General features: G+C 51.3%; 1 protein-coding gene across 1 annotated transcript; it reads right to left on the bottom strand.

Annotated features, from left to right (window-relative positions):
- Positions 1-6,765: 6,765 nt before the first annotated feature.
- On the bottom strand, positions 6,766-9,629 carry FOXD2 (forkhead box D2). The gene has a single exon (XM_033113306.1). It carries the CDS (start codon positions 9,320-9,322, stop codon positions 7,811-7,813), a length of 1,512 nt encoding a protein of 503 aa, XP_032969197.1. The 5' UTR covers positions 9,323-9,629; the 3' UTR covers positions 6,766-7,810.
- Between the last annotated feature and the right edge of the window lie 16,737 nt (positions 9,630-26,366).

Raw genomic sequence — 26,366 nt, 5'->3', positions numbered from 1 at the left:
GTTTCCCATCCTTCAGTGTTAGTCTCGGAACCTTGCAAGTTCTGGAGTTACAAACTGCACCCCTCCCTCGTTCACTGTGAATGGGAGGGAAGGCTACAAAGCCACTTAGGACCACTGACCAAGTCTTTGTGTGCGGGCTGGAAGGCAGGAGGTTCATAGCACCTGGCAGGAGAGCAGGTCAGAGGCCAGACAATGGAGACTCTTGGCCACTCTAGCACAACCTGGCAGAGTTGGGAGGTTGAACCCAAGGCAGGTTAAGGGAGGAAGCAGGAGCTATGGGAAGAGGCCAGCCTGCTCCACTACTAGCCAAGTCACTTTGCCCTTCAGCACCTTCATTGGGTGCTCTGCATTCTCAGCTTTGTCTGCAGTGGAGAAGGAAGGAGGAGGAAGGTGGACAGGTCCCAGTCTTTGCTAGAAGAATAAGGGAAGAGGCTCCGAACTCAGGCCTCCTCCTCTACACCCCTCCAGAGACCCCTTCCTAACCATTCCGCCCTAGTCCTCCACACCCACAGCCCTCCAGCCTCTGCCCCAGCCACCCAAGGAGAGGGGATCGCACTCTCAGAGTCACACTGATACAGTCACAAATACACATGTATAGCACAAACAGAATCACAAACACATACTGACAAATACCAGTCCCCTCTCACTCATATACATATACAGTCGCAAATACCCAAATACCCAAAAAGTACATACACGCCTGAGGACTGTGATACTTGGAACCATCACCATCAAGTGGAAATCTACCATCCTTAACCCTTAAAACACCAAACATGTTTCACCTCAAATATGGTGATAATCACTTATTTTACCTTTCCTTCAGTTCTCAACTACTGGAGTTAGATTACTTGTAATGATGCTAGGCAGACATTTGTTGCTTGTACTTCCAGGAAAATGCCCAGCACACAATAAGTGGTCAATAATATTTGTGGAAGGAAGGAGCCAGAGAGGAAAGAGATCTCCAGAGACAAATTAACTTGCCTGTGTTTGATCCTTACCAGGTAACTCCTCAGACAGGAAAAGTGTTCTTGGACACAGACTGAGCCCTGATGCTGGCCTCATATTCTTCAGATGGTCAACAGAGGGACCGAGGGACCAAGATTCAAGGTGTAGATCAGAGGCCAGAGCAGCTGCCTGGGGCGTATCAGAACCCGGAAGCAACCTCGCAGTCCGTCTGCCCTCGCATTGCTATATGGAAGATCCATGGGTTTGCAAAAAGGACACTTGGCATAGTCCTCCATCCTCCCGCCTGCCTGGACCTCCACAAAGTGTGGCTGGCTGGGGCAGCCCAGACGGCAGGAGCTGGGCACAAAGCCGGCCCACCAGTGCCTCTCCAGCCTTGGGATCCAATTCCTTGTACCGAGAGTCCAGGTTCTTGGATCAACTCCCTGGGCTCGCAACCGATCCGCTGTGTGATCTGGGCCTGGTCCCTTTCGCTCCAAAGCAGAAAGTGGAGCCGTGTGGTCTGTAAGCCCTTGTAGGCTGCTGCCATCTAGGTCCGAGGCTAATTTAAACGATAACTTCACCAGCTGCCCTCTTTGACTGGAGTGACTAGGTGCAAGCAAGAACTAGCTCAAAAAGATTGGGACATTTGCATGGGACTCGCCATTGAGACACGAACCGATAGGGCCCAGTGAAGAGGCGGCCCCAAGGGAAAGCAGAGTGGGAGTGGGGTGGAGGGGTGGGGTCTCCTACACCTGGCACATCCGCATCTGAATGGGATGGGGCATCTAACAGGGGATCCTAATGGCACTGACACCTGCTGGGGGAGAGAGGCGCACAGCGAGGCCCTCCGTAAGCGGCCTCTCATTAATTTGTACAAAAGCCCTACACGCCTGTACCCTCAGCGCCCCAATACCCCGACACACACACACACACACACACACACACACACACACAACACACATTTGGCAATGTCTACACAGATCATTTGAAATACGCTTTTCAGGGCCGCGGTGATTTTAGGGATCAAACAGACGAATCAAATGTTTTGTTTCCCCCAATAATTCGTCCTTTTCAGTCCTAAGATCCGTGCAACTACAATTTCAAAGATACTTCTAACTACGTAGACCGAAATGCCCCGGAGGTGAGGCCAGCCTGAAGCGATTTTCCAACATCGGGAAAACAAGCTGGGAGGAACAAGGCCCTGGCTCCTCACGGCAAAACGAGCGGGACCCTTCCTTATAGCAGCAGCTAAACGCATCACCCCTGCCACCCGCGCGTGCAGGTCTGACGTGCACCCCTCCGGAGCTGCGCAGGTCCGGTTAGGTGGGCGGGAGAGGGGGGTGGACGGGACGAGTGAAGACCGGGACCCTGTCGACACCCTCCAGGAGGACGAAATTGCGGCGACGAGATTGGCGTGACCGGGAGGAGGGCACCCGGCGCGGATCCCTGCCGCACGGAGAAAAGCAAAGGTGCGGACCGGAGCAACTTCCGCTTGGAGTCCGTGTGGAGCGAAAAGAGAGCGCTCCGCAGAGACCCAGGACTCGTAGTTGGGAGAGGAGCGAGGGTCCGAAACAAGCCCGGGGGGGTCCGCGCCCAGTCCAGCCCTGGGGCGCAGGCACCCAAGAGGCCCGCCTTCCTTCCTCAGCAGTCCAAAGCTTCGGGGCCTCCCGAGCCGCCGCCGCCGCCGCCGCCTCCCGCCTCGAGGCTCGAGCGGCTACGAAAGGAGGCGGTGCCCGCTCCGCCCCGCGCCGCGCCCACTAGCTGGCGGAAAATGCTTTCCCGGGCGAGAGCTGGGAACCTCTGTCCTCCTTTACAGCGTTCTGTGTTGGTACGTGTCTGTGCCGACCTTAAGGAACAGAATAATTCCGCCCCAAAAATCCAATTAACATTTGTTTTGCTCTCAAATACCCTGATAGACGAAAAGTTTAGGAGGCCAAATTATCCTGTGTGACTTCTTCCCACTTTCAGCTCTCTTTCACCGTTTCTCCAGAAATCTGACTGCCAGCCCCAGGACAATTGTGAGCTGGGTGTCAATTGAGATAGAAGTATCTCATCTATCCATGGTCCTTCTGGACACATCTCCGTGTCCCAGCCTAAACAATCTTTTGAACCACGTATCCAAATAATTTAGGCGCAAACCCAAACTCTCCTAGCTTCTCTTTGGTCGTATGCGCAGGGTTTGAATTAAACTCCGAATCAGGTCCGTAAAGACCTATATCGAGCTGCCTCCTCCCACTGCCCCCTAAGCTCGAGATCCTACAAGGCACGCTCCACTCTCAAAATCTTTTCTCTCTTTCTCCCGCAGGGTCTCTCGTTTAAACAGCGTCGGCGCCTTTATTCGCCTGACCCTATGCGGAGGAAAACCCGCCTGATCGGTCATTGTCTGGTCCGAGACCGCCCCCACCCCTGCCGCAATCAGTGTCACAAAACGCCCCTTTCAACAGATTCCAAACCCTCTTCACCCGGGCTCACCGAGCCTTCAACTTCATTAAGTGCGCGCTGCGGCGGCGCTGGAGGAGGCGAAGTTTAAATAAACCCGAGCGGAGAAGGAGGAGGGGTGAGCCTGGGGAGGGTTGCTAGTTGAAGGGGAGAGAGTGAAGTGTTTTTGAAAAGGGGAAAAAAGTCATCAGGGGAAAAGCGCTTTGTAACCACGAAGACGCGCCTGCTGTGGCGAGAACAAATTGGATATGGAGGGGAAGTGTCCGCCCCCACCTCAACTCCCGCTCCTGGGTGGTCCGGGGTGCCCCAGGAGAAAGAAAGATGGGGAGGAATCGGCGGTGAAAAGAATTAACCACTTTAATTGGGCTGCAAGAGAGAAGTGGGAAGGGGCTCACCGATGTGCCTCGATCACCCAAACAAAATACCCTTCAATAAAATAAAATAACTGCCCTTAGCGGTGGCTGAAAGAAGAATGTCAAAGTTTGAGAATCGAGGCTGTTCTCAGCCATAGAAAGTAAATCTGCAAGATGGGAGAAATTCTGCCCGGAAAGACCCCCATCCCCCTCCTTGTGGCCTCGGGCCTCCCGGCGCCGGATGAAAAGGAATGAAATTGAACGAAATTGAACGAAATGAAGTGAAATTGACCAGTGAAATTCGCCAATTTTCTTCCCCTTTAAACTGCCCGCTCTTGGCAGCACTCTCTGAACCCCAGTCCCGATTTCTTAGCATTTTTTTCTCACCTCGAGAGATGAAGGTGTGCCCTGGATATTTTCTTATTATTGTCACCGATTGTTGGGGCCTACAAGGGCAGAGGCTCAGCTATCTCCACCTAGACAGCCAGGAAACCCACAGTAGCCGCTGGAGATGGGATGGCCTATTTCTCCTCCCAGTTAGGAGGCTGGCCTCCTAACTAAGCCATCTTCCACTGAACACCCACCCTGTGCACCCACAAGGTGGGAGGGAACCACTTACAGAGGCCCTTTGGTCCAAGGGGAGGGGGAGGAAAGCTGGAGGACTCTACCAGACAAATCTGAAATTCCCTCATCCTTCTCCTTGCCCCTCCCTACAGTCCAGGTCCTAGGTGGGCTTTTGCCAGTTCCTAATGAACAGGTCACACAACCTAAAGGAGTACCAAATTCCAAACACCCTCTTCCCCTGCCTTCAGCACCCAGATCTCTCAGGAACTTTTTCTGATATTTTACAATGCCAGTTGGGCATCAGTGGCTTCTTTCTGATCCCAGGCCTCATCCATAATTATATCTGGCCCATATCTGTCCTTCTTGATCCTCAGGGAAATTCAGGTCTGAGTTATAAATCTGAGGTCCCAAGCTCCCTAGAAGTCCCTGAAAGAGTGCATCTCACTCTTCCCCAGTCCTGATTTCTACCTTTTCCTGATACAGACCCTCTGACACGCACTTAAACACCAAGCAATACATTCAGATAAATTCACACACACACATTTTCACAAACTCACACTGAGGAATACAGAAAGATCTGCTGCTTTTCCTCCTGGAAGTAGCAATTGTGGAAGTATCTTATCTCATCTATCCATCATCAGATATAAATTGTGGCTGATTTAACTTTCTCTCTTCGAGAGAGGAAAAACCAGTTGATAAAAGTTTTACTTGAAGCTTGAACCTAATATCTGGGAGTGACATATTCATGGTAAATGAGATCATGTAAGCCACAAAGAGTTTTATTGAGGGCAAACACACACGGCCACATTCAACCTTCCTCAAGTGAAAAGAAATTAAATCAAACTCAGCACCAGAAGTCAACTAAGCAGCCAGAGACCCTGATCCCAGTATCAACAGACATTCCCTCTTTTTACCATCGAATCTAGCCTTATCTGGACTATTTAATAAAATCGTGGAAGGTGGCCCACTGCATGCAATCTCCCTCCACTCCAGTCTTTCAACAAGATGGAGGGAGAGGGCACCTCACCTCTGGCAGAAGAGCTGCATTTACCACATGCACCTCGAAGCTTGTCTGTCCTCCACTGGGGAAGGGGCTGACACTTAGGAGTCCCAATCACTCTTCCTCAGCCCTAGAGTGTTCCTCCCACTCAGATTCAGATTCCTGATCCTGAATCTGACCCTCTTATGATAGGGCACTCTGTCTCTTCCTTCTCCTTTTCTACTATCGGTAATGCCTAGGAGTCTGGTTAGAGAGACCTGTATGGCTTCTCTCAGCCTGACCCTCTCAAGCTCTCTACATGTCTTTTTCCTTCTCTCTGTCACTTGTCTCCCAACGCTTGCCCTCTGCTTCTATTTTCCTTGAAGGCTTACCTGCCTGTTTTTCACCTCCATTATTTCTCCTTTCCTATGACCTCAGTTGAATGTACAGAGAAAAGAGTTACACAGTAACCATCTTTGTTTTACCCAAAACATCACCTCTCACCCAATAAGCTTGCAAACCTGGCCATTGGGAGTCCCGGGCACAGGCAGCGAGCTGGGAAGCTCAAAGGACTTATGGCAGACTCCAGCCAGTCCAATGGCTTTGCACTCAGGCAATAAGTTCTAGCCATGAGCATGGCTCCAGGGTTGGGGAGGTTTACCCTAATAGAGTACTACTGACCACACTCTATCCTTTAGCACATACTGCACCTCTTACTCCTCAGGCTAGAAAAGCGAAGGGTTTCACAGTCTCCAATTCAGGCCTTTCACTCTGACTGTTCCATGAGGGAGGAGAGGAAAGAGGATCAAAGAAGGCCCCACAGTGGCCAAAGAGAAACCTCTCTCCTCTTAGGGACACAGAAAGAGACAGTGACAGAGAATCACAGAGTCACACGTCCACGGACACACATAGAAATAAACACATAGATAACCTGAAATACAACTCACCCCCCCAACCACCAAAAAAAGGACAATAAGGCACAGATAAGTGATGACCCAGACAAACAAATACAATCACAAGCTCCATAAAAGCCTCCACACACACAAGCACACAGAGGAATACGGAAAATACATCAAGAGACACAGTCATTTAAATTGTACTTAAAGGGTGTAGTGTCCACGATCACTGGACACTAAGATCTGCCCAGGCCATGCTGAAGTCTGAACTTGAAGGAGATGAGACTCCCCAGGCGCAGGTAAAACAAAACCTCTCTGCGGAACCCCAGGCAGAAACCTTCCTGGAGCAGAGCGAAAATGAAAGTGCTAGAGGGGTCACAGGCCTCCCAGAGTCCAGGCCCATTAACAGCGAAGGCCAAGGCCATAGTGTACCCTGTACCCGACAAGCCCCAAACCTCCTCTGCCTGCCTGGGCTGCTCAGGGCCCTTCTCAGTCCACCTCTGCCCCAAAGCAGGGGATCTTCTGTGAGAGCCCTGACTGGGAAAAAGAGGAGTGCAGGCAAGCAGACAGAGCTGGTGACGGCTGGAGTTCACATACATTTATTCAATTGACACCAATAGGGAGTCGGGGGAGACAGATTTTTCTTTTCTTCCACACAAACCATCAGACGATTTCACAGAGTCTCCCTGTAGTGGAGAAGTCTAAATCAATGCACACCCAGTGGACAGAGAACGCAGATAGCAGCCCGCTATACAGATATTTACACATAATTACAGGACCCCCTGCCACAGGATGTGCCCTGCCCACCCCACCCCCACCTCTCCAGTCCCTGACCCAGACCCTCCTCTCCCACCCCAACCTCATTGCCTTTAGCTACAATAAATATCCCAGGGCCTGGGACAGAGCAGAACGCTGAGAGGGCTGCTGGCCCTGGTTGGCTGGACCCAGCCGGCCACGGGAAGGGGAAAAGTTCCTTCAAAAGCACCCCAACATAAAGAGGATGCTCCTTAGTGGAGTGAGATTCAGGGTTGCCGCAGGGATTGTGCAGACCCCTGGCTTCACCTCTCCGTTCAGCTTCGCCTGTGTAGATACAGCTTTAGGCTTCAGAGAGAACGAACTTTCTTGGAAAACAGCGGGGGGAAAAAAGTTGAAATTTTCTTTTAAGCACGAAGCGAATAATAGGTGTCTTTAAATTATAATATTGGACAAGCAGGGCCTCAAAGTCGGGGAAGGAGGGAGAGGCAGAGAGGAAGACCTCTTGGCGCAGTTGGTGTTTCTGGCGGGATCCTCAGGGCCGGGACAGGCATCTCTCCGGGAAAGCATTCTTCCGGGGCTACCAGAGGTGCAGAGTCTGGGAAAAAGCGAAGACTCCCCCCTCCCCCCTTTACTGCTCAGACTGGAATGGGATCATGGCTTGCGACCTCGTCGCGTAGACCCGGGCCTCTCCCTGAGAGATGGAGCCCGCTTCGTCCCAACTATCAGATTCTGAGCGTGGAGCTTGAAGTGCCAAGTCACGCGCGCCGGCCCAAGGTCTGGAGACTCTTCATAAATAGACTCCCTGAGTTCCGCTGGGACCGCAGTTCCCGGGAGACACTGAGGAGTGCGGGCCTAAGTGGCCCTGAGCACGAGGCAGTTCAGAAGTGGCAGCCACTGAGACCCGCGACTTTGCCGGTAAACGGGGACCCTGAGGACAGGAGCGCGTCCCCGGGGTGCGAGAGGCGGATGTGGCCGGCCACTGGAGCCAGGGCCGGGGCAGTCAGCATGGCCAAGACCTGGGCTTGACCCCCAGGGCCCGTCGCCGCCGCGAATGGCGATCCCGGCGAGCCCTCACCTCCGCCCGGGGGTGCTGCCCCGCCGCCACCGTGGCCCATGATGTGGTCTATAGAGAAAGAAGGCCTCTGACCGGCCCCGGCGCCTCCGGCACCCCCGGAGCCCGCACCACCGCCCGCGTCCGTCTTGAGGCCCTGGCGCAGGAGTGCGGTGGACAGACCAGCCGCGGTGCCGGCTGCGGGAGGGCTCAGTGACGCGGGATAGAAGGCTTTGGCGCAGCCCAGCTCCGCGCCCAGGAAGGCGGGCAGGCCTGCGGGACCCGGACCCGGGCCCGACCCTGTGCCCGGGGCAGGCGCAGGGGCCGGTGCAGAAGCTGCGCCTGCGAACACCGCGGCTGTCGGAGGTCCGGGTGGAGGCGCAGCGGCACGACCTGGGGGGACCGACAGCTGGCAAGGGGCGGCCGCGGCTGCGGCGGCGAAAGCAAAGGCGTGCGGGTGCGGATGTGGATGCGGGGCCGGGCCTGGCGGGGGGGCACCGTAGGCAGGGAGCGCCAACCCATAGCCATAGCCGTAGGCGCCGTAAGCGGCGAAGCCCGGCAGGAAGGCTCCGGGGTCCCCTGCCGCCGCAGCCCCGCCACGCAACAGCAGCTCCGGGTGAGGGTGCGTGTGTGGATGCGGCGGCGGTAGCGGCTGCCGCTTGAAGCGCTTGCGGCGCCGCAGGAAGCTGCCGTTGTCGAACATGTCGGCCGACTCCGGGTCCAGCGTCCAGTAGTTGCCCTTGCCTGGGTTGCCCGGCTCGCGGGGGATTTTGACGAAGCAGTCGTTGAGCGAGAGATTGTGGCGGATGCTGTTCTGCCAGGCGGGGAACTTCTCCCGGTAGTAGGGGAAGCGGCCGCTGATGAACTCGCAGATCTCGCTCAGCGTCAGCCGCTTCTTGGGGCTCTGCAGGATGGCCATGGTGATGAGCGCGATGTACGAATAGGGCGGCTTCACCAGTGGGCTCCTCGTCGCCGCGCCCCCCGACGGCGGTCCGGGCCCGGGCCCCGCTGAGCCTCGGGCCCCCGCCGCGCCTGGCCCGGGGCTTCCTGCTGCGGCCGCCGCCCCCCGGGGCGCTAAAGCGCGGGGCTCTCCGTCCGAGCAGCCGCCAGACTCTTCGTCCTCAGCTGCGTCTCCTTCGGCTTCCTCCGAGGGAGGCTCGGGGCCGTGCGGGAGCACGTCCCGGGGGGCGCGGGGCCCGGAGCGGGCAGGGAGCTCCCCGCCACCACTGCCGCCGCCGCCGCCGCCGCCCACCACGTCTATGTCTGCGTCGGCCTCGGACAGCGCGGCCGGGGAGCTCTCGGAGGACATGATCTCGCAGCAGCAGCTGCCCAGGGTCATGGTGCCGCCGCCGCCACCGCCGTTCTCCGGCTCAGCTCCGGCCGCGGCTCGGGCTCCGCTGCGCTGCCTCTGGGGCGAGTGTTTTGCGCGCGGGCGGGGAGGGGGCGGGGGACTGAGGCGGGCAGGGAGGGGTGTCCCCAGCTCCTAAGCGCCCCCTCGTGGCCCAAATCGGCCGCTCTCACCTCTCGGTGAGCACCCAACTAGCGGCTTTTTCCGCCGCCCCGGGAGCCCGAATCGGGCCCTTCACCCGGGGCGCGGGCGGAAGGAGCTGAGGCCTTCCCCTCACCCTGACCGTTCTCGGCCCCGGGTCCCCCCTGAGGTGGCGGGCGGGCGGGTTGGGGGGGGTCAGGGGATTTGTCCCTCCCGCCTAGCTGCTGCCTAAGGCGGAAGAACGCGAGCCCGGGGCGGAGCTCTCTGAGCGGGGTGGGGCGGGCGGGAGGGGACTGACTGAGTGCCTCCGCGGAGGGGCCCGGCGGGAACAAACAGCTGCCGCGGCGGGAGCTCGGCTCGGGTGGCCGGAGGCGGGTCCTCCTCTTCCCCGCAGACTCCGCAAACCCTCTGTTCCCTGGAGCCGCTGCCTTCAGTGCGCTCAGCACCTGGATGTTAAGGTTCACGCGGGCGCTAGCCAGAGCCGAGAGAAGGATCGACAGCCCCCACCCTTCATCTCTCCCCCAGGCAGCGTCCGGACCAACACCGTGGGAGCAGGGCCCGCCGGAGCCGGAGCGGCTTCCGGCCCAAGGGAGACGCACTTGAGTGATCGCGAGGAGCAAACTTCGAGCTCTCCCTGGGCCTCGGAGAGGTGAGAGATTCCGACTGCATCCCGCTCCTCCCTCCGAGGCCGAGACCCAACCACCAGTCCCCTTGTCGCGCTGCAGAACTCTGGACGCGGCAGTGTGCGCAGGGAGACCCGGGGAGTGCGCCGCCTACCCGTCGCTCCCTTCCCGAAGCTTCTCTGCGGCACTCGCATTCCGGGAGCGTGGACCTGGCCATCGCTCTGAATTTGCCTGTACTCCAACCTTTTTCTGTCTTGGTATCCATTTGTCTCCAGTTCTGTGACTCTGTCTTTCTCGCCCTCGGTGAATCTTTGTTGCCGTTTTCTGTGGAAACCTTGCATTTGCTTGGAAGTCTTTTCGTGGGTCTGGGAATCCCTCGCTCAGTTTTCCCCTCTCCCCCACTCCTAGTCGCGCTGAAGGTCTGCCTCCCAACTTTCTGGCGGGACTTGTAGGCTCTACAGACAGGCAGCAGGACCCCCACGGAGACCTCCCTCAATGAACCCTGACCACAGCCGGGGCCAGTTTAGCCTTCATCTCAGGATCCTGTGCACACAAGGTTGGTCCTGTGCCTTTTTTCTCGCCAGCTAGGTTCCTTCCATCCCATTAGGCCTCTTTCTCCTCCTGGTCTCCCTCCAGGAACCCAGCAACGAGTAACACCAGCACAGACTGGGCCCATCTCAACCTCTAGGGAGGGGAAAGGGAAGATGGGCACTGGACGCGGTCGAGAACTGAGCAGATGGACGGGTTGCTGCCCCGACAGCGCCGCGCAGTGGTCAAAGCTCGGGCACGTGAGGCCTGAGACCCAGCTGCGCTCCACGGTCACAAGGCTGTATGACAGTCAACAGGTTACTTCCCCTTCCCAGCCTCAGTTTCCTGCTCTGCATAGTAGTAAAGATTTGGGACCCTGGAGTCAGGCTGCTGGGAATCCCAATCCTGGCTTCACTACTTACCAGCTCTGTCACCTTGGATAAGTTTCTTAACCCTTTGTGCTTCTGTTTCTAACTCTGTAAAGATGAGATTAAAAACACTTTTGTCATGACTAATATGCAAAAGTAAGTAACTAAATCACTCTGGGCTACTTTTGAAGAGGGTATTGGAGCATTTTACAGACTCTTGGCAAGAGAGAAGGGGGTTATGGATGGTGTAGTCTCCCGCCTGATCTCAAGCCCTGGTCCAGTCCCCCACTGGTTTACCACAGCCATCTCCAGCCATTGTGCTGAATTAGGTCCCCTGTAAATAAGCATTGAGAGCAGAGTGGGAGGGAATTTGCAGCCCCTGCAAGCTGTATCTCAGCAAGAGTTTATGTGAGGGTGAATGAATTCTCCCTTTCATCCAACAGCAGCCGCTAATCTATGGAATAATCTAATGTAAATCTAACTCCCATTCCACAGGTGGGGCAACAAGGGCCCAGAGTGGGGAAGGGCTTTTCCTAGGCTTGTCCAAGACAGAGCAGGGCCAGGTGCAACCCTTGTCAGGGAATCCTCATGATAAAGTTTTCCATCCTCCCCAGCCATTGGAAGGTGGAAGGCAGGTCTGGTTGCTCATATCCTGTGAGAGCAAGTCCTCTGCCCTACCGTCCCAGACCAAGAGAATCCAACTAGTGTGCTCGGCCTGCATAAACACTGTCCCTGGGAAAAAGGGAAGAGGTCCAGTCTTTAAGCCACGGACAAGAAATTGGGCAGGGACTAGTTGCCATGGAATTGAAATTTCCTAGGTGATAGAGCTCTCCAGAAAAAAAAAAAAGGCTTTGGAGAGAAGTTTCCTCTTAATGAGTCCAGATAAACTCACATACCTAGGGTTGCTAGATTTAGCAGATTAATTTTATCTGGCAACTCTACACATACCCCAAGCTTGCTTGTTACTGTATGAAGATCTCTGTCACTTCACAGACACCCCACAGTCTACCATATACCGACTCCAATCCAGCTTAGCTCTGCTAGTGTCTTAAGTAAACGGAGAGAAAAACAGGTCTCGCACAATCCTATTCCATCTCGCCTTCACAATGTCTTCATTTATAAAATGTCAAATATGAATAAGTAGCCTCCTTCCTTGCCAGAGCTCTCCTGGTTCCCCAGGCTCCAGGCCCCTCCCCAGCTTCATGGTAAGACTGGCTGAAGCATTGCTGCCCAGATATCCTGGTTCTAATGCTCCAAGCAGAGCTCTACAGAGCAGTTGCAGCCGTCAGCCCCTGTCTCTGCCTGGCTCAGCTCCAACTGTGTTGCTGCTGAGACGCAGGTTGGTGAAAGGGGATACAGACACCCCGACCCCACCCAGCCCCTGTTCTGCAAGATGGGGGTGGGATGTGATCTTAAGGAATCATCCAGACCCTTCAAACACACACTTTTACAGAAGTGGAAATCTAGACCCAGGAAAGCATCTGACTTGCCAGGGTTTTGAAGGGCCCGGGTTGGGTTGGATCCAGGTGTGGGGACTCCCAGCCCAGACCTGATCTGCTTATCCAAATGACTGCTTAGCCCCTGACCCAGCTCCGCTCTTGCCCTAGGAGAGGTGTTTCTGGGAGCCTCTTATCCCTCCCAAGGTTCTGGGCCAGTTTGTTTTGAACAATGCCAGGAGTAAATTAACTGAGCGCTGAGAGAAGGGAGAGTCGGAATTCGTTTAGTTTCCGCTTTTCTCCGTGGCTCCAGCCTTTCTCGCCTCTGCGACCCTGCGTGAGTCTGTCAACTCCCTTCTGTGAAAACCTCGGCGCTTTCCCAGAAGCTTGGGTCTAGCACGCATGCCTACAGCCTCCAAAGAAGCAGGAGGCAACAGGCTCAGTTGATGTTGGTTACAGTGTCACTCACTGGTCTTGCCCAGCCTCTTCCTTAGTCAGCCTCACTATTTGGCAACCTCCCTTGAGCGGGAGGGGGATGTCTCTTGAGGAGTTTTCTACTCCAGTACGTTCGGGTAACCGGGGAGCTGTTGCGTGTTTATTGAGATGCGTTGCTATCAGTGGCGTCCCTCCCAGTATTGTTCCTCCCTTCCCTTCTTGTAGTCCCAGTAAGCGTGCTGTTCTCGGTTGGAAATGAGAGCTCTCAGATGATTACGAGAATATAATTAAGTCAGTCGTGAACCGGGTGAAGAGCGGCACTGAGCTAGCTAGAGCGGAGGCTGAGCGGACCGATCGCACGCGGCCTTCCTAGGGTTGGAGTTCCGCTAGCGCGGAGGTCCGCCCCTCGGTGCCGCCCGGCGAGGCCTGAGCTGGGCAGGGGTACACCAGGCCTGCACACTTCTCTCTTTTTTTTTTTTCACAAACCTGGCCCGCCTCAGGGAAAGCGGTGAGACCTGCGCAGCTACCGCCTCTTCCCTCCCATTTACGGGGCTGCAACTCTGGAGCCAGCTGGTTGTTTGCAGCAGCCGCCACAATGCCCAACCCCAGATGTTCGCCTGCTACAGAGCAATCGGCGCCTTCCTCCCGGCTGGGAGGCAGGAGAGTCCAAATCGTAGGACCTGAATCGGGCTTCCTGGAGCAGGACTCCGCATCAAAGTTCAGAGAAAGGACGGGCCCTCTGCAAACAGCACTGGCAGGGGCTCCATCGTGTGCGTCTTCACCGCCAGTCCACCTGCCCACCCTCATGAGTCAGGCACCTCTACAGCAACTCCCATAGCTGCGTACCCTCCACTTCTCGGAGGAGTGTCTCCTTACATTACACCTGGCCACGGACCCCTCCCAGCCCCACCTATCCTGGGACTATGTGGTGGGGGACTCGCACCCTACGGCAAGAGCACTGCGTGGCGGTGGTTGAGACCACGGCGAGCTGCGGGGCCTGTCGACTCTCCTTCGTGGGAAGAGGGTTGAGGGCTCAGGAGACGGTGAAAACAGCGCAGCTCCCAAAACACCGGATCTGGGGCAGGCTTCGCAGCGACCGCGGTAGAACAGGCTCCACGCTCTTGGGGGACGTGCAGGGGGCAGGGGAGTAGGGGACGCTTCCAAGTGCGTTGGAGAGGGAGCCTCAGGTCTAAGTGCCCCTGATGTCTAAGTGCGTCCTGGATTTCCCGGTCTGAGGGTCTGTTTCATTGTCCGTGTGTGTGCTGTGGGTCTGCCCATATGGGAGACAGTAGATCTGGATGCCTGAGTATTTCCCTGCGCGACCGGCGCAAGTCCTGAGTCTTTCCCGCCCGAATGCACGATCTGTGCCGGGGAATGCCCCGAAGGACCCGCCTTTACCCCAGGGCCTGAAGAGACTCGACCTGCTCGAGGAACTGCAAACCCGCTCCCAGCCCGCAGCGAAACCCCGGCAAAGGAAGAAGAAGGTGTGAGGGTGCGAGCCTGGGTAGGGGTCTGGGACAATGCCGAGAGAGGCGGGAGGGCGACGGGGAGAGCGTACGGGGACGGCGCTGCAGACAGCGGACTGTCGCAGCGGCTTCCTTGCGACCGATTACACGCCGCCTACTGGAGCAGCAAACCTCGGGAACCCGACGGCCTTCCGGAGCCTTGAATTAGAGCAGGGCAGGAGGGGGAAGATCCGTCGGAACCCAGCACCCTAGGCAAAAAAACACCACACACACACACACACACACACACACACACACACACACACGCCGTGGCTTTTAGCCTTTCGGAGCTCCAGGCAGGGTAATCCGTAAGGCTTGCCTGGGCGGGGAAACACTGCGGGCTGCTCGAGCCCTCCGGAGAGACGCCGAGCCGAGTAAGCCCCACAGAAGCAGAGCAAGGGACCGGCGAAGAGTCCTAGCTTTGCGGCGCTGACGCTAGTGACGGATTCCTGGGGAACAGCGCCCTCTGGAGGAGCCGCACATCCACGCAGAGTCAGGAACTGAACCACCACTTCTGGGACCAGAGTTTCCCTTCCCCACCCGACCCCTTTGGCAAAGTCATCCGGAGCCTCTTAACCTCCGGACCACTCTTTGCGCATGCTTGCTTCTTTTCCCAACCGGTACCCATGCTTCAAAACCCTGCGCAAGTCCCTCCTCCAGAAAGAAGCCTTCTCAAGAGCCCAACCCATATTCCCCTATTCCTGCTCTGAGCATCTCAGAACCTAAAGCCTGAACCGTCAACTCCAGTGCTCGCAGCCTGCACTGCAGAGCCGACCTTCTTCCTGCCTTGCCCTTCCCCAAAGAGACAATTCATCCACTCCACCCACCCTTTGCATTGCATTCTGAGTGTGTTGCCCCCCACACACCCTCAATAAAGTAAGACTGAAGTCGTTTATCCCAAAATGGGACATTTCAAAGTTTGTTTTCCATATGGGGAACTTGAGACCCAGAGAGGAGGCTGACTTGCCCAAGGCCATACAGAAAATTGGTAGCAGAGGTGGGACTAGATCCCTACTCTTCCGTTTCCCAAACAAGTCCTCTCTATGTCACCTAGATGGGGAGCAAGTAATGTAGGGGAGGGCTCATTTTAAGGGGTGAGGACTGGTTAGGGGAGTTTTGATATAGGAGAGGGGAAATGCAGGAGGGAACTTGTGGGGGGGGGGTTTCACTGCTCTAAGATAGGAGCAGCAAGTAAGGGAGAAGTTTCACCAGGAGGTCAGACTGTTCCTTCTCCCAATCCAGGCCAGAGCAAGCTACTTTGAAGGGCTCCAAATTTCAGGGGTTGGCTGAACGTCTTAATAGGCAAGTCAACTGGAGGCTGGGAACAGCCTCAATTCAGGGAAATGGCACCCTCCCCTCTGTCATGGGAAGGGAGGGATGGGCTGAGAAACCTCTGCTGCTAATACACACTCAGAAGTTACTGCTGAGATGCTAGATCAGCCTGATGAAGCCATCTTGTTCTTGCAATGATAAAGTTAAGGGAGATGCTTGGAGGGTTATTTGCATGTAATTTGCATGCGGCCTCAGTGATACCTGCCCTGCAGTTTGAAGCCTTCTCAGAGATGCTTCTAGTGTTTGTCTGCACAGACTACCAGGCAGCCTGGCCCCTGCATGCATGTCCAGCCTTACCTCTAACCCCTGTACTCCACTCACACCTGATTTGCTCTTTCTCACCTCTTCACTTTTGCACTAGGCTCACTCCTGCCTGGCCTACTCCTACTAATCCTCTGTCCATTTTAAATGTCAAGCTTTATGAGCTGCTTCCCCCAACAACACTGTACACTGGCCAGGCTGTGAGGGGCTCCTCCCTCTGCTTCCAAAGACAACTCCCTCTGTTGTCATGATTTGTTTTCAAATCTGTCATCCTCTGTCAACTGTGAGCTCCTTCAGAGGTCTTCATCCTCATCTTTCCTCTACAAAATGGGGGAAAGAATTGTACCTATGTTACTGAGTGGTTATGAGGATTAAATGAGATAATGTGTATAAAGCACTTAGCCTAGTACCTGAAACTTTGAAAGAGCTCAATAAATGTTTCTCATCATTCTCATCCTTATCATCATTATTAATCATTCTACCTTCTGCCAAGCACAAAACCCAAAACATAGCAGGTACTCAATAATTCATTCATGTGGTCACATGAATGAATGAATGAATGAATGAATGAATGAATGAATGGTGTGACATATCTCTTCCTCTTGTCTGAGATTCCCCAGAAAGCTAGCTTACATCATCAATAGAAATATGTGTTCTCTGAGGACAGACATTAAACGTTTCTCCCCTATCAGTCCTCATCCCTGAAGGGAGAAAAATATGTCCCCCTGTCAGAGAGAGTTTGTCTATGGTCCCTGACCCCAGCAATCATTGAATTTCTCTCTTGTGCTCTCTGCCTCAGTTTCCTTCTTTTAAAATGATAGTAACAAACTTCCAGTTGTAAAATAAGTCATGGGGATGTAATGTACAGCATAGGAAATCGAGTTGATAACATTTGTAATAACTTTATATGGTTACTAGACTTATTGTGGTGATCACTTTGTAAGGTATATAAATGTTGAATCGCTATGTTGTATACCGGAAACTAATATAATACTGTATTTCAATTATAATTAAAAATAATAAAGTGTTTAAAAATAAAGTGTTTGTACCAATTGTACCAGTCAAACCCTGCCAAAATCTCACAGGAGCTCCCATTGCTTATAAGATAAAACTCAATCTCCTTTGTATGGTGAGCTGAACATGTTTACAATTTTGGGGTGTCCCACCTCTCTGTTGGGTAAGACCTCCCGTATTCAGTGTCATCCTGATGAGAATGTCCAATCTCTGCCCCTCTCACACGTACCTCCAGGAGCAGACAGGTAAGCTGGCTGGATTGAACATAGCATTCCAAGTCCGAGGCCCAGTGATTGGTCGAGGCAGCAGTAAGTAACCTAAACTGAGCCAATCACTCCTACAAGATTTGATGTATGGCCTCTGGGACCCGGATATATGGATTCTGGAAGGGGTGCTTCTACTTTTGGATCAGAAGATAAGCACACAGGCTTAGCTCCCAGAAGCCATCCTTCCTGCCATGTGGAGAGTGCTGTTTGACATCAGAGCCCAACCAAAGAGGGAAACAGCCTCAAGAGAGACAGAGCTTAATATCAGTGTTGAATCCCCCAGGTTTGCTGAAACTAGAACTCTTAGACTTTCCAGACATTCTAAAGATATTCCCCCTTTTGCTTAAGTTAGGTTGAATTGAATTTCTGTTAGTTTGAGTTGAATTTCACAAACAGCAGAGCCACAAGAGAGAAGGATCCTGGGTCCCTGAGACCACTGAGGTGGCATACCACCCTGAACTGCCTGCATAGACTTTTATGTGAAAGGGAAATAAACTTCAAACTTGGTTAAGCCACTGTTATGGAATTTTCTTTGAGAGGTATGCGGAGTCTGTTACTCACACTTGAGCTTAACCCTAATTAGTACAGGCCGGGATGGGAAGATATCCTATAGACACAAAGGAATGGTCTGGGGTTGTTAGCCTGGAGAATAAAGGGCTCAGTGTTGACATGTCCACCATCTCCAAATCTGTACAGGGTTGACCTGGAGCAGAGAGAACAAGGCAAAAGGGAGCCTGAAAGTTGTAACGAGACTCCATTTCTGTGACTCTGTTGAAGGAAAGCATCCCAACAGGGCTGCCTCTCAGAGCTGCAATAGTCTACTTGATGGTAGTGAGACTCCATCACAGGAAATATGTGATTAGAAGCTAGGTAATCGCTGGGTAGGAATCTTAGAGGCATCCAGGTGCAGCAGAAAGAGTATAGATCTTATGGGTTCAAATTATGCTCCCACCATTAATCTCCGACAAGTAACCTCTTTAAGCCTCAGTTTCCTCATTTGTAAAGTACAGACAGCTGGGTTGGAGACAGAGACCAAGGAAATTTCCTAGCTTGCCACCTCGCAGGGACTTGTGAGACCTAGTACTCTACTTAAAACCAATATGGGTTAGCATGCCTCGGTGAGTTCCTCAGTCTCCTCTCCAACCTTGACATTTTTGAGGGTGCCTGCTCCAACCTGCCAGGAGAATGCCCCTCCCCTGATTTGTTCATATACCTGGAGAGGAGCGGTGGAGCCTGAATTGAGAGGCTCAGGATTGACTTCCGGTTCTGCCTCTTCCTTCCTATATAACCTCAGACATGCCTCTGCCCCCCACACCCCCCAGATCCTCAGGTTCCTCATCTGTCATGTGAGAAGTAGATCATCTGTCTGGACAATCTGGCTTCAGAATCAGGGCTCTTAACTACTGTGCCCAACCTACAATTCCAAATGGGTCACTTGCCATTCACCGCAATAATAATAATCATGTTTCTGCACAGCCTTGCCCTGCCTAGGCACCTGCTCATCCTGGCCTAGGTCAGCTGACCTCACAGGTCTGGGTCAACCCAAAGGTTCTCAGGCTGCTGAGGGCCTTGTTTGCAGCCATGAGGTTTGCCTCCCTCTTAGTGACATGCATGCCGCTAACAGGGGGCTCTGCTTGTTGTCCCCTGATCCATTTCCTCCCACAAAGCAAGGGCCACTCAGGTTTGGGGAATTAGAGGCAATAACATGGGAAATCCAAGGCCAGAAAGGAGTGGATCTTAGAACATGATTCTCTGATCAGCAGAAGGGAGTCATAGTTGGGGCCCTGGATGGGGCAGGCAGGGAAGAGGAGATGGCAGCGCTTGGCAAGAGGCCAGGCAGTTGAGATCAGAAGAGGGAGCTCTTTCAGACCTCAGCTGCCACTGACGCCCAGAGCTGTGGAGTAGAAGGCAAAAGGAGCCGTCACCTTGGTTGATGACAAGGGCACAGACCCCACCCAGGATGGAGGTGGCAAGTGCCCGGGCTTGCCAGACCCAGAGGCCAAAAGAGCTAGTGAGAGACTCTGATGGAAAGGCCACTGCGGAGGGAGGGTAGTGAGGTTTGAGAAAGTGAAATTCAGACCACGGTCAGCAAAGGTCCCTTTGAGAAATAAAAGAGGACAGCTGCCAAAAATGTTAGTGTGAACACACAGGGAGCTTGGTGTCCTGACAAAGGCTGCGTGGAAATACACTTTAGGAATTTTTTCCTGCAGATGTACCTGCACACGTGATATATGTACAAGGTCTCACTCACTGCAGCTGGTTTGGGAATGTCAGAAGATTGGAAACAATGTAAACGTCCATCAGTAGGGGGCTGGTTCTTCAAATAATGGCACATCTCTATAAGGGAACAGTATGCTATGTAAAATAAAATAAAGAAGTTCTTTGCATATTGATCTGGAAAGAACTCCAAGATCTATTGTTAAGTGGGGGAAAAAAAATCCAAGATATATAACAGTGTAAACATTATGCTTCCAATTTGTGTGTGTTTAAAAGAGAAGATAATGTATATGTGTTTGGGTTTGTATATACAAGAAAAATATCTAGGAGGGTGAATAAAAACTAACTGATTATCTGTTGAGACAAATGAGGAACAATAATGGAAAAGAAACTTTTCACTGAGTACTTTCTTATACTTTTACAACTAAGTGACTATATTACCTAGTCAACAATTAAATACATACTTTAAAAGAAACAATGAAATCATTTGAATAAATGAGTTTGAGTGTGCAGAACATAAAATAAAAGCCATTACTATATGCTGAACACAGTCTATGGGCTCCAACCCGAAAATAGGGCCAGCAGCTGTCGTGTTGAAGGCAGGGCCATGAAAGCCCGACCTCGTGGGTGCCTGTGAGCCTTGGTTTGCTGCCTTTCAGGCAGGAAGTAGGTGAGTCTGCCAGCTAGGACCCCAGATTTTCTACCTTCTGTTATTCTTCTTTCTTTGGCTCCTCTTTTGGTCCCACCAAAATTGCTTTAGAAAAAAGACTTTTTCAGTCTGCCAAGCTGGACAGGGATTAGGATGGAGGAAAGGGGGTTTCATAGGAACTGGAGCAGCAGGCTCTCTGCTCCCTTCCTTCAAAACCTAAACCAGAGCTCACCTTCTTCAAGAAGTCTTCCTCGTGAAGCCCACAAAGCCCCTAGCCTCTCCACAACTCAGAGAGAGAAGCTGATGCCCATTGGGGGGCCTGTGTCTCCCTCAAGCAGAGTCCAGGCCTCTTGTCTCTAATTCTTCTTCACCCCCTAAACCCCACGTCCAGCCTCCATACAAGGAGAAGCTTAGGCCAAAGCCTGATGTGCCCAGCCCAGCCAGGCTCCCCAGTGAGGGAGACAGTGGACAGAGAAGACACAGGCCCTGTCCTGGCACACCTGCCAGCGGGGTAAGGTAGAATATACTGACCCCTTCTCACAGTGGTTTTAGCAGTTACGAAGGCCATCCCACACAGGCAGAGAGGCCAGGGCACATTCTCCTTGTTTTAGAGGCGGCTGAGGCTGAGCTCGGCGGAGGCCGGAATTGGTGAGTGGCCAAGGTAACCTAACAGTTCCGTCATCTTGTCGCCACTCCGCACACTACTCTCGCCCACTAATATTTGACTGCCTGAGCAGGGTAAGTGTCGGATGCATCTCTGAGTCGTCAGCTGGGGAGGGGCACGTAATCAAGGAGCTTAGAGAGAGTTGTGAATTGCTGTGAAGGACAGACAAAGGAAAGGCCTTGCTTAAATGTTTGACTGAGAACTAGACCTGAGGTTTCATGACCCCAGCCCAGCACACTTTCCTCTATTTCCCTCTTACGTAGTAGATAAATTCTCTGCCCACCCCACTCCCATTCCACCCCGTTTACAGTGGGGCAGCTACCAATAGCTGCCAAGAAGAATAGGGGAGGACAAAAGATCTGGGAGGATTCCCAGGGGAGGTGGGAACAGCAGCCAGTTTTCCGCTCCCACACCAAATAATTGGGTTCCACATTGGAACAAGTGCCTCTCAGCCAGGAGAAGCCACCCCAGCCCAAAATAGCATCCAAGTGGATCCTAGCTTCATTCCACTGATTTCCTGCTCAAATCAGGTGCACTCAGGTGGCCAATAGGTGGCGCTTTTGTCTCCACAGAATTGATGAGCAAAGAGGCAGGGAGCAATGAGTACATAGAAAGGGGACCAAGAGAGGAGGAAGCATGGAACAGGGAGGAAGTGGAAAACTGAAAGAAAAAGGACACCAAAACCTGTCACTTGGCTTAGAAAAAGTACCTTTCCAGATCCGAACTGTGGGTGTGGTGGGTGGGGGAATGTTGGAAAGAATTGAGGAATTTTATTGGTACCTGGAGCTCTCCACCCAAGTTTTCACCTCCACTGGCCTCTTCCTCAGAGAAAGAGAATGATTTTAGAGTCAGGCCCACTTGGATTGAGTTCTGAATTAGTCGTTTTGTATCTTGACCTGGGTAAGTCATTTAGCCTTTGTGAGCCCCAATTTCATCATCTATAAAACGGATCTAATAATTCTAATAATGCCACATTGTGTTCCAGGAATAAACTGTATTTGATCATGCACTTCTGTAATACACCACTGGATTCAGTTTGCTGATATTTCATTAAAGAATTCAGCATGTTCTATATGTGAGAATGGCTAGATTTTGTATGCTTAACCCTCCTTTATCAGGTCTTGATAACATAATTAAATAGACAGAATTGGGATGACTTCCATTTTACTGTGTTTGGGAACAATTTATATAACTAGAAAAATAAGTTCCTTGATGGTTTAACAAAATTCGCAGGTATAACCAGCTGGCCGAGGTGCTCTCTGGTGGGGTCGATGGAGGAATGGTCTCTGACAGTGTTTTCTGTTTGCTCTGTACTAATAGATCTATTAAGATTAGTTACTCCTTAAATCAGTCAAACCAGACCAGGGTGTCTACCCGCCAAATGACCACCCCCAAGCTCTCAGGGTCAGTGACATGAGGCTATGATTAAACGGAAAAATTTGTAATCTCTGTAGAACAGGAGGATTTTTAGCCAAGGGCTGATTGTTTCTCTACCTTTGAATATCTGCTTTTCTCTATTGCCACCACTACCTCTCTATTGCCACCACTACCTCCGGCAAGCCACCATCCTTTCCTGCCTGGATACTGCAGTAGCCTTTTAATTGGTCTCTCCACCCCACTCCAGGTCCCCTCTAATGGCATATTTGGGACTATGAAATTTTGTCTGAGCCCAATTCTGACTGCATCCTATGGATCTTAACATGTATTGTTCTCACTTTTCTTAATTTACAAATAGTCTATAATTTCAATTTTCCTCCAACTTAAGAGTTAGTTAGATAAGCTTTTTAAAATTTTCAAGTGCTTACTTCAAAATGTGATCCAAGAACATATTCTTATGCATATAGGAATTTGTGAACATTTTTTGAATGTAGATTTCATTGCAATAATAATGTTATAACACATTTATATAAACATTATTCTGGATCACTTAGATGACCTCCTGATATCATAAATATCACAAACCAGATATTTAGTGTCTTCATTTGCATTTGTTATCAAGTAGGGCTACTTTAATCTTGAGATAAGGCAAAAAACAATGTGGACTTTATAAGTAACTGCTGTATTTGGGTCAGTTCGTGGCATGGCCTGCTATACGAAGGAATGCTGGCAGTTCATTCAAAAGAAAAACAATGGTGGATGAATTTAATCATCACATAGCTCAAGGCATACCAAACCCAAAAGACCTGAGATGAAGCAGTCATTCAAGGTACAAGTGATTTAGTTTCAGTAAAACAGTGTCCTTTTTTATATTTGATTAATGTTATGAATTTGAATTTTTGTTTTGTAGCTGTTTGAATTTAATTTATTTTTTAAAACCTGTTTTATAGTTGCAAAAGATACAAATCTAAGGAATTTATACCTGCCCATACTAAATGACATTTTAATTTAAAAAAAAATGAAGTCAATACTAGAGGTCCACAGAATTTTTTCCTTTAAAAGGAGACTACTTGAGCTTCCTATATCTTGCAAAACCCTCCTCGCAACCTCACATTTCTAGGATCTGCCAAAGAAGTACTTCACAGAGGCTTAAAACCAACACAGTCAATGTAGTGGAGGGTTTTCCAAGTGGCTCATTTTTCCTTTTCCCTTCCCAGGTGAAGCCCACAGCCCTCAGAAGTGCCTGAAGGAGCCTCTCTGTTGTTGTGCTTCCCGGGTCCCTGCCAAGGATGTCACTTTCCTATGTTCCATGTGCCAGGGTAATACTGGCCACTTTTCAGCAGGCCCTCTAACCAGCTCAGCACCATCCTGGGCCCAAAGCCATCCTTCCTGTGCTCCAGGTCCCCCTAAGTTAGGAAGCAGCTCCCTCAGCTCACTGACTCCTATAAAGAACTCGTCCCCTGCCTTTATCCTCCTGCCAAAACATGCACCTATCATTTCCATAACACTGAGCTTAGCTTCCTGGGAGTTAGTGCACACTGAACCCAGAAAACAACCTCCTATTCTCCTCTTCCTCAGTCCTCCCCCGACTCAAATAAAAGGCTACAAAAATACAGCTTTAACTCAACCATTTCATTGCCAAAGTGCACACTTAGCTTCTCATGCTGAAATAATTATTTTAATTTCAGATGTGCAAAATTCTCCCCAAAATTGAACTTGACTGAAACAAAGAAATAAACCAAGAAAAAGGAAGATATGGAATCCAAGAAACAGAGAATCCAACGTAGTATAGAGATGGAGGGAATTTCAAGAAATTCCAAAGAAAACAGTGAAGGGAAATTACAGGTCCACATCTGTGCAGCAGACATGAAGAGCAATTAGCCCAGAGTGGGGCTGGAGGACAGAGGGCTAGGGGAAAGGTGTTCCCAGGAAAGGAAAACACAACCACTAAAAGTAACGATAAATTTCCTGATAAGTTTGAAATAAGTGAAAATTGTACCACACTGCTATTGGAAGATACAGGAAGATTTAACCATCAGTACAAAGGAAGGCAAGCAAATGAAAAAAAAAAAAAAAATAAGGCATTAAACAGTGGGGAAAATTAAAACTTCCACCAGCCCCCCCCCAAAAGAAAGGAGTTGTAGTCATGAAATACTACTAGCTTATCAGAGAATAATATTTATATAGCGATAATACGTAAATGCTAAAAACTAACTTAACCAAAAGTTGGTCATTTGGGCGGGCATAGGAAGAGATGGAGATTTTAGAGGTAAATGATCATCCACCATAATAGGAAGTTAGTCATTACTGTTTCAAGAGAGGAGTATAAGCATGGAAATATAGAAGTATATTCCAAAAGAGACAGATATGAATTGAAAGTAGATGCTTCTAAGAACAACTCAGAGTCCTGAGAATGGGACAAGACACCATTAAAAGCCTTTCATCGCTATTTGACTTGTTAGATTATATGTTTGTTTCAATTAAATAAAAACAAAAATTAAGTGTTAACAATGTGTCTTCAGAGTAAAGATGACTTCTAGGTTTCTACAAGAACGAAAGGGCAAGTATTTGGGCAAATATTTCTGAAGATTCCGTTTCAATTATTTTCTCCCCCCCCCCCCACACACACACACAAAGAGGAGGGGATGGGATTATTATTGAAATCTTGCTTCCAGATAAAAAGTGCTTAGTGCTTTGTAAGACAGAGTTGGAGTAGGGCTCTGTTTAGTGTTTTCAACATCTACCCAAGTGTCACCATTCTTCGGGCACCCTATGACATATAGGTTTCCAGACAGTGATATTTGAGGGCATTAACAGTTGCACTTTGTATCTGTATGGGCCTGAGAGTCCAGCACAAGACCTGGCACACAGTGAGCCCTCAATGCTGTTGAATGAAGTAAAATTAAAGAGACATTTCAAAATAAAATCTTTGTGATTTTCCAGTTCAGCAGTGACCTTTCTAGTATTTCCATGCAGATACTTCCCACCCTGACCACATTGTACCAAGATCCCAGGGACAGAGACCTGCAGGGTGGTGGGAAGAATAAAATTCAGAGCTCAAGAAACACTTCCTGGCTTCAGCAGAGTGAGAAGTGTCCTCTCCTTCCCTGGAAATTTCTTGGATTTGAGAGGGCTTTATCAACAGGTGCTCTGAGGCAGGAGGAAAGGCTGTAACATCATGTAGAACAGAAAAATGTTTGTGTTTGATCTTTGCAGAGCTCTACTCCTTAAAGGATGGGGCTAGATCTTTGCTACCTGCTGGGCCCCAGGGAGAGGTCATTTTCTCATCAACAAATGGGGAAATAGCTTCCACCTCCACCTCCTTTACAGGTGACAACTAGGATTGCAAGTGAGAATGGATAAGAATGTACCAAAGTAGAGAGATCCAAGATGGCAGAGTCGATAAACACTGTGAATGTTTCCTTGTGAACACACTAAAATTACAACTAAATTATAGAACAATCAACCTGGAGAATCATCTGAAGCCTGGCTAAACAGAAGTTTTATAACGAAAGATATAAAGAAGTCGTGTCAAGACTGGTAGGAGGGATGGAGATGCAAAACAGGCTGGCCCCAAACCTTCATGTGGCAATCGAGAATCAGAAAGAATATCTTGGCCACGTAGGTTCTCCCGGAGGAGCCAGGGACTCCAGCTCCACCCCAGGCACCCAGCCAGGAGTACTGGTGCCAGGAAGAGGAGCCCCCACAACATTTGGCTGTGAAAAACAGTGGGGATTCCGACCATCTAAGTGGAATGAAAAGCTGTGGGAAACCCAGATGTCCTCTTAAAGGGTCCACGAACAGACTCTCATTCCCAGGCACTCACCCTGGGCTCCAGTGGAGGAACGGTGACTTGGGGTCATCAGAGACATACAAGGGGCAGACGGAAGTGTGTGGATTCAATGCGAGTGCTGAAGGACAGTTTGCATTTTCCCTGTGTGGGGTCCTTCTCTTGTGCAGCAGGCAGGAAGGCACCATCTTTCCTGTGTTGAGCCCTCCCCTAATGGCCAAATCTGAATCTGATTGGCCTGGAGAGCTCCGCTGGGACCCCACCCCACCCAACACCCCAACGCCAGAGGCACTTTCTCCATGAGCAGCCAGCCCTGCATACATTGCACTCTTTCTTGGAAAACTATCAGAGTCCACAGGCCGCAGGTGGGTGGCTACTGGCCTCTGGTGTGCTCTGAGGCATTTGCTGAGTGGCTCCAGGCTCAGCACT

This window comes from Rhinolophus ferrumequinum, chromosome 9 (genome assembly GCF_004115265.2).
Source record: "Rhinolophus ferrumequinum isolate MPI-CBG mRhiFer1 chromosome 9, mRhiFer1_v1.p, whole genome shotgun sequence".
In the NCBI taxonomy this organism is placed as follows: Eukaryota; Metazoa; Chordata; class Mammalia; order Chiroptera; family Rhinolophidae; genus Rhinolophus; species Rhinolophus ferrumequinum.
This window is presented reverse-complemented; position numbering and strand designations above follow the sequence as displayed.

Coding starts and splice junctions, on each gene's coding strand:
- FOXD2 (XM_033113306.1), bottom strand. CDS start 9,322: ATGACCCTGGGCAGCTGCTGCTGCGAGATCATGTCCTCCGAGAGCTCC.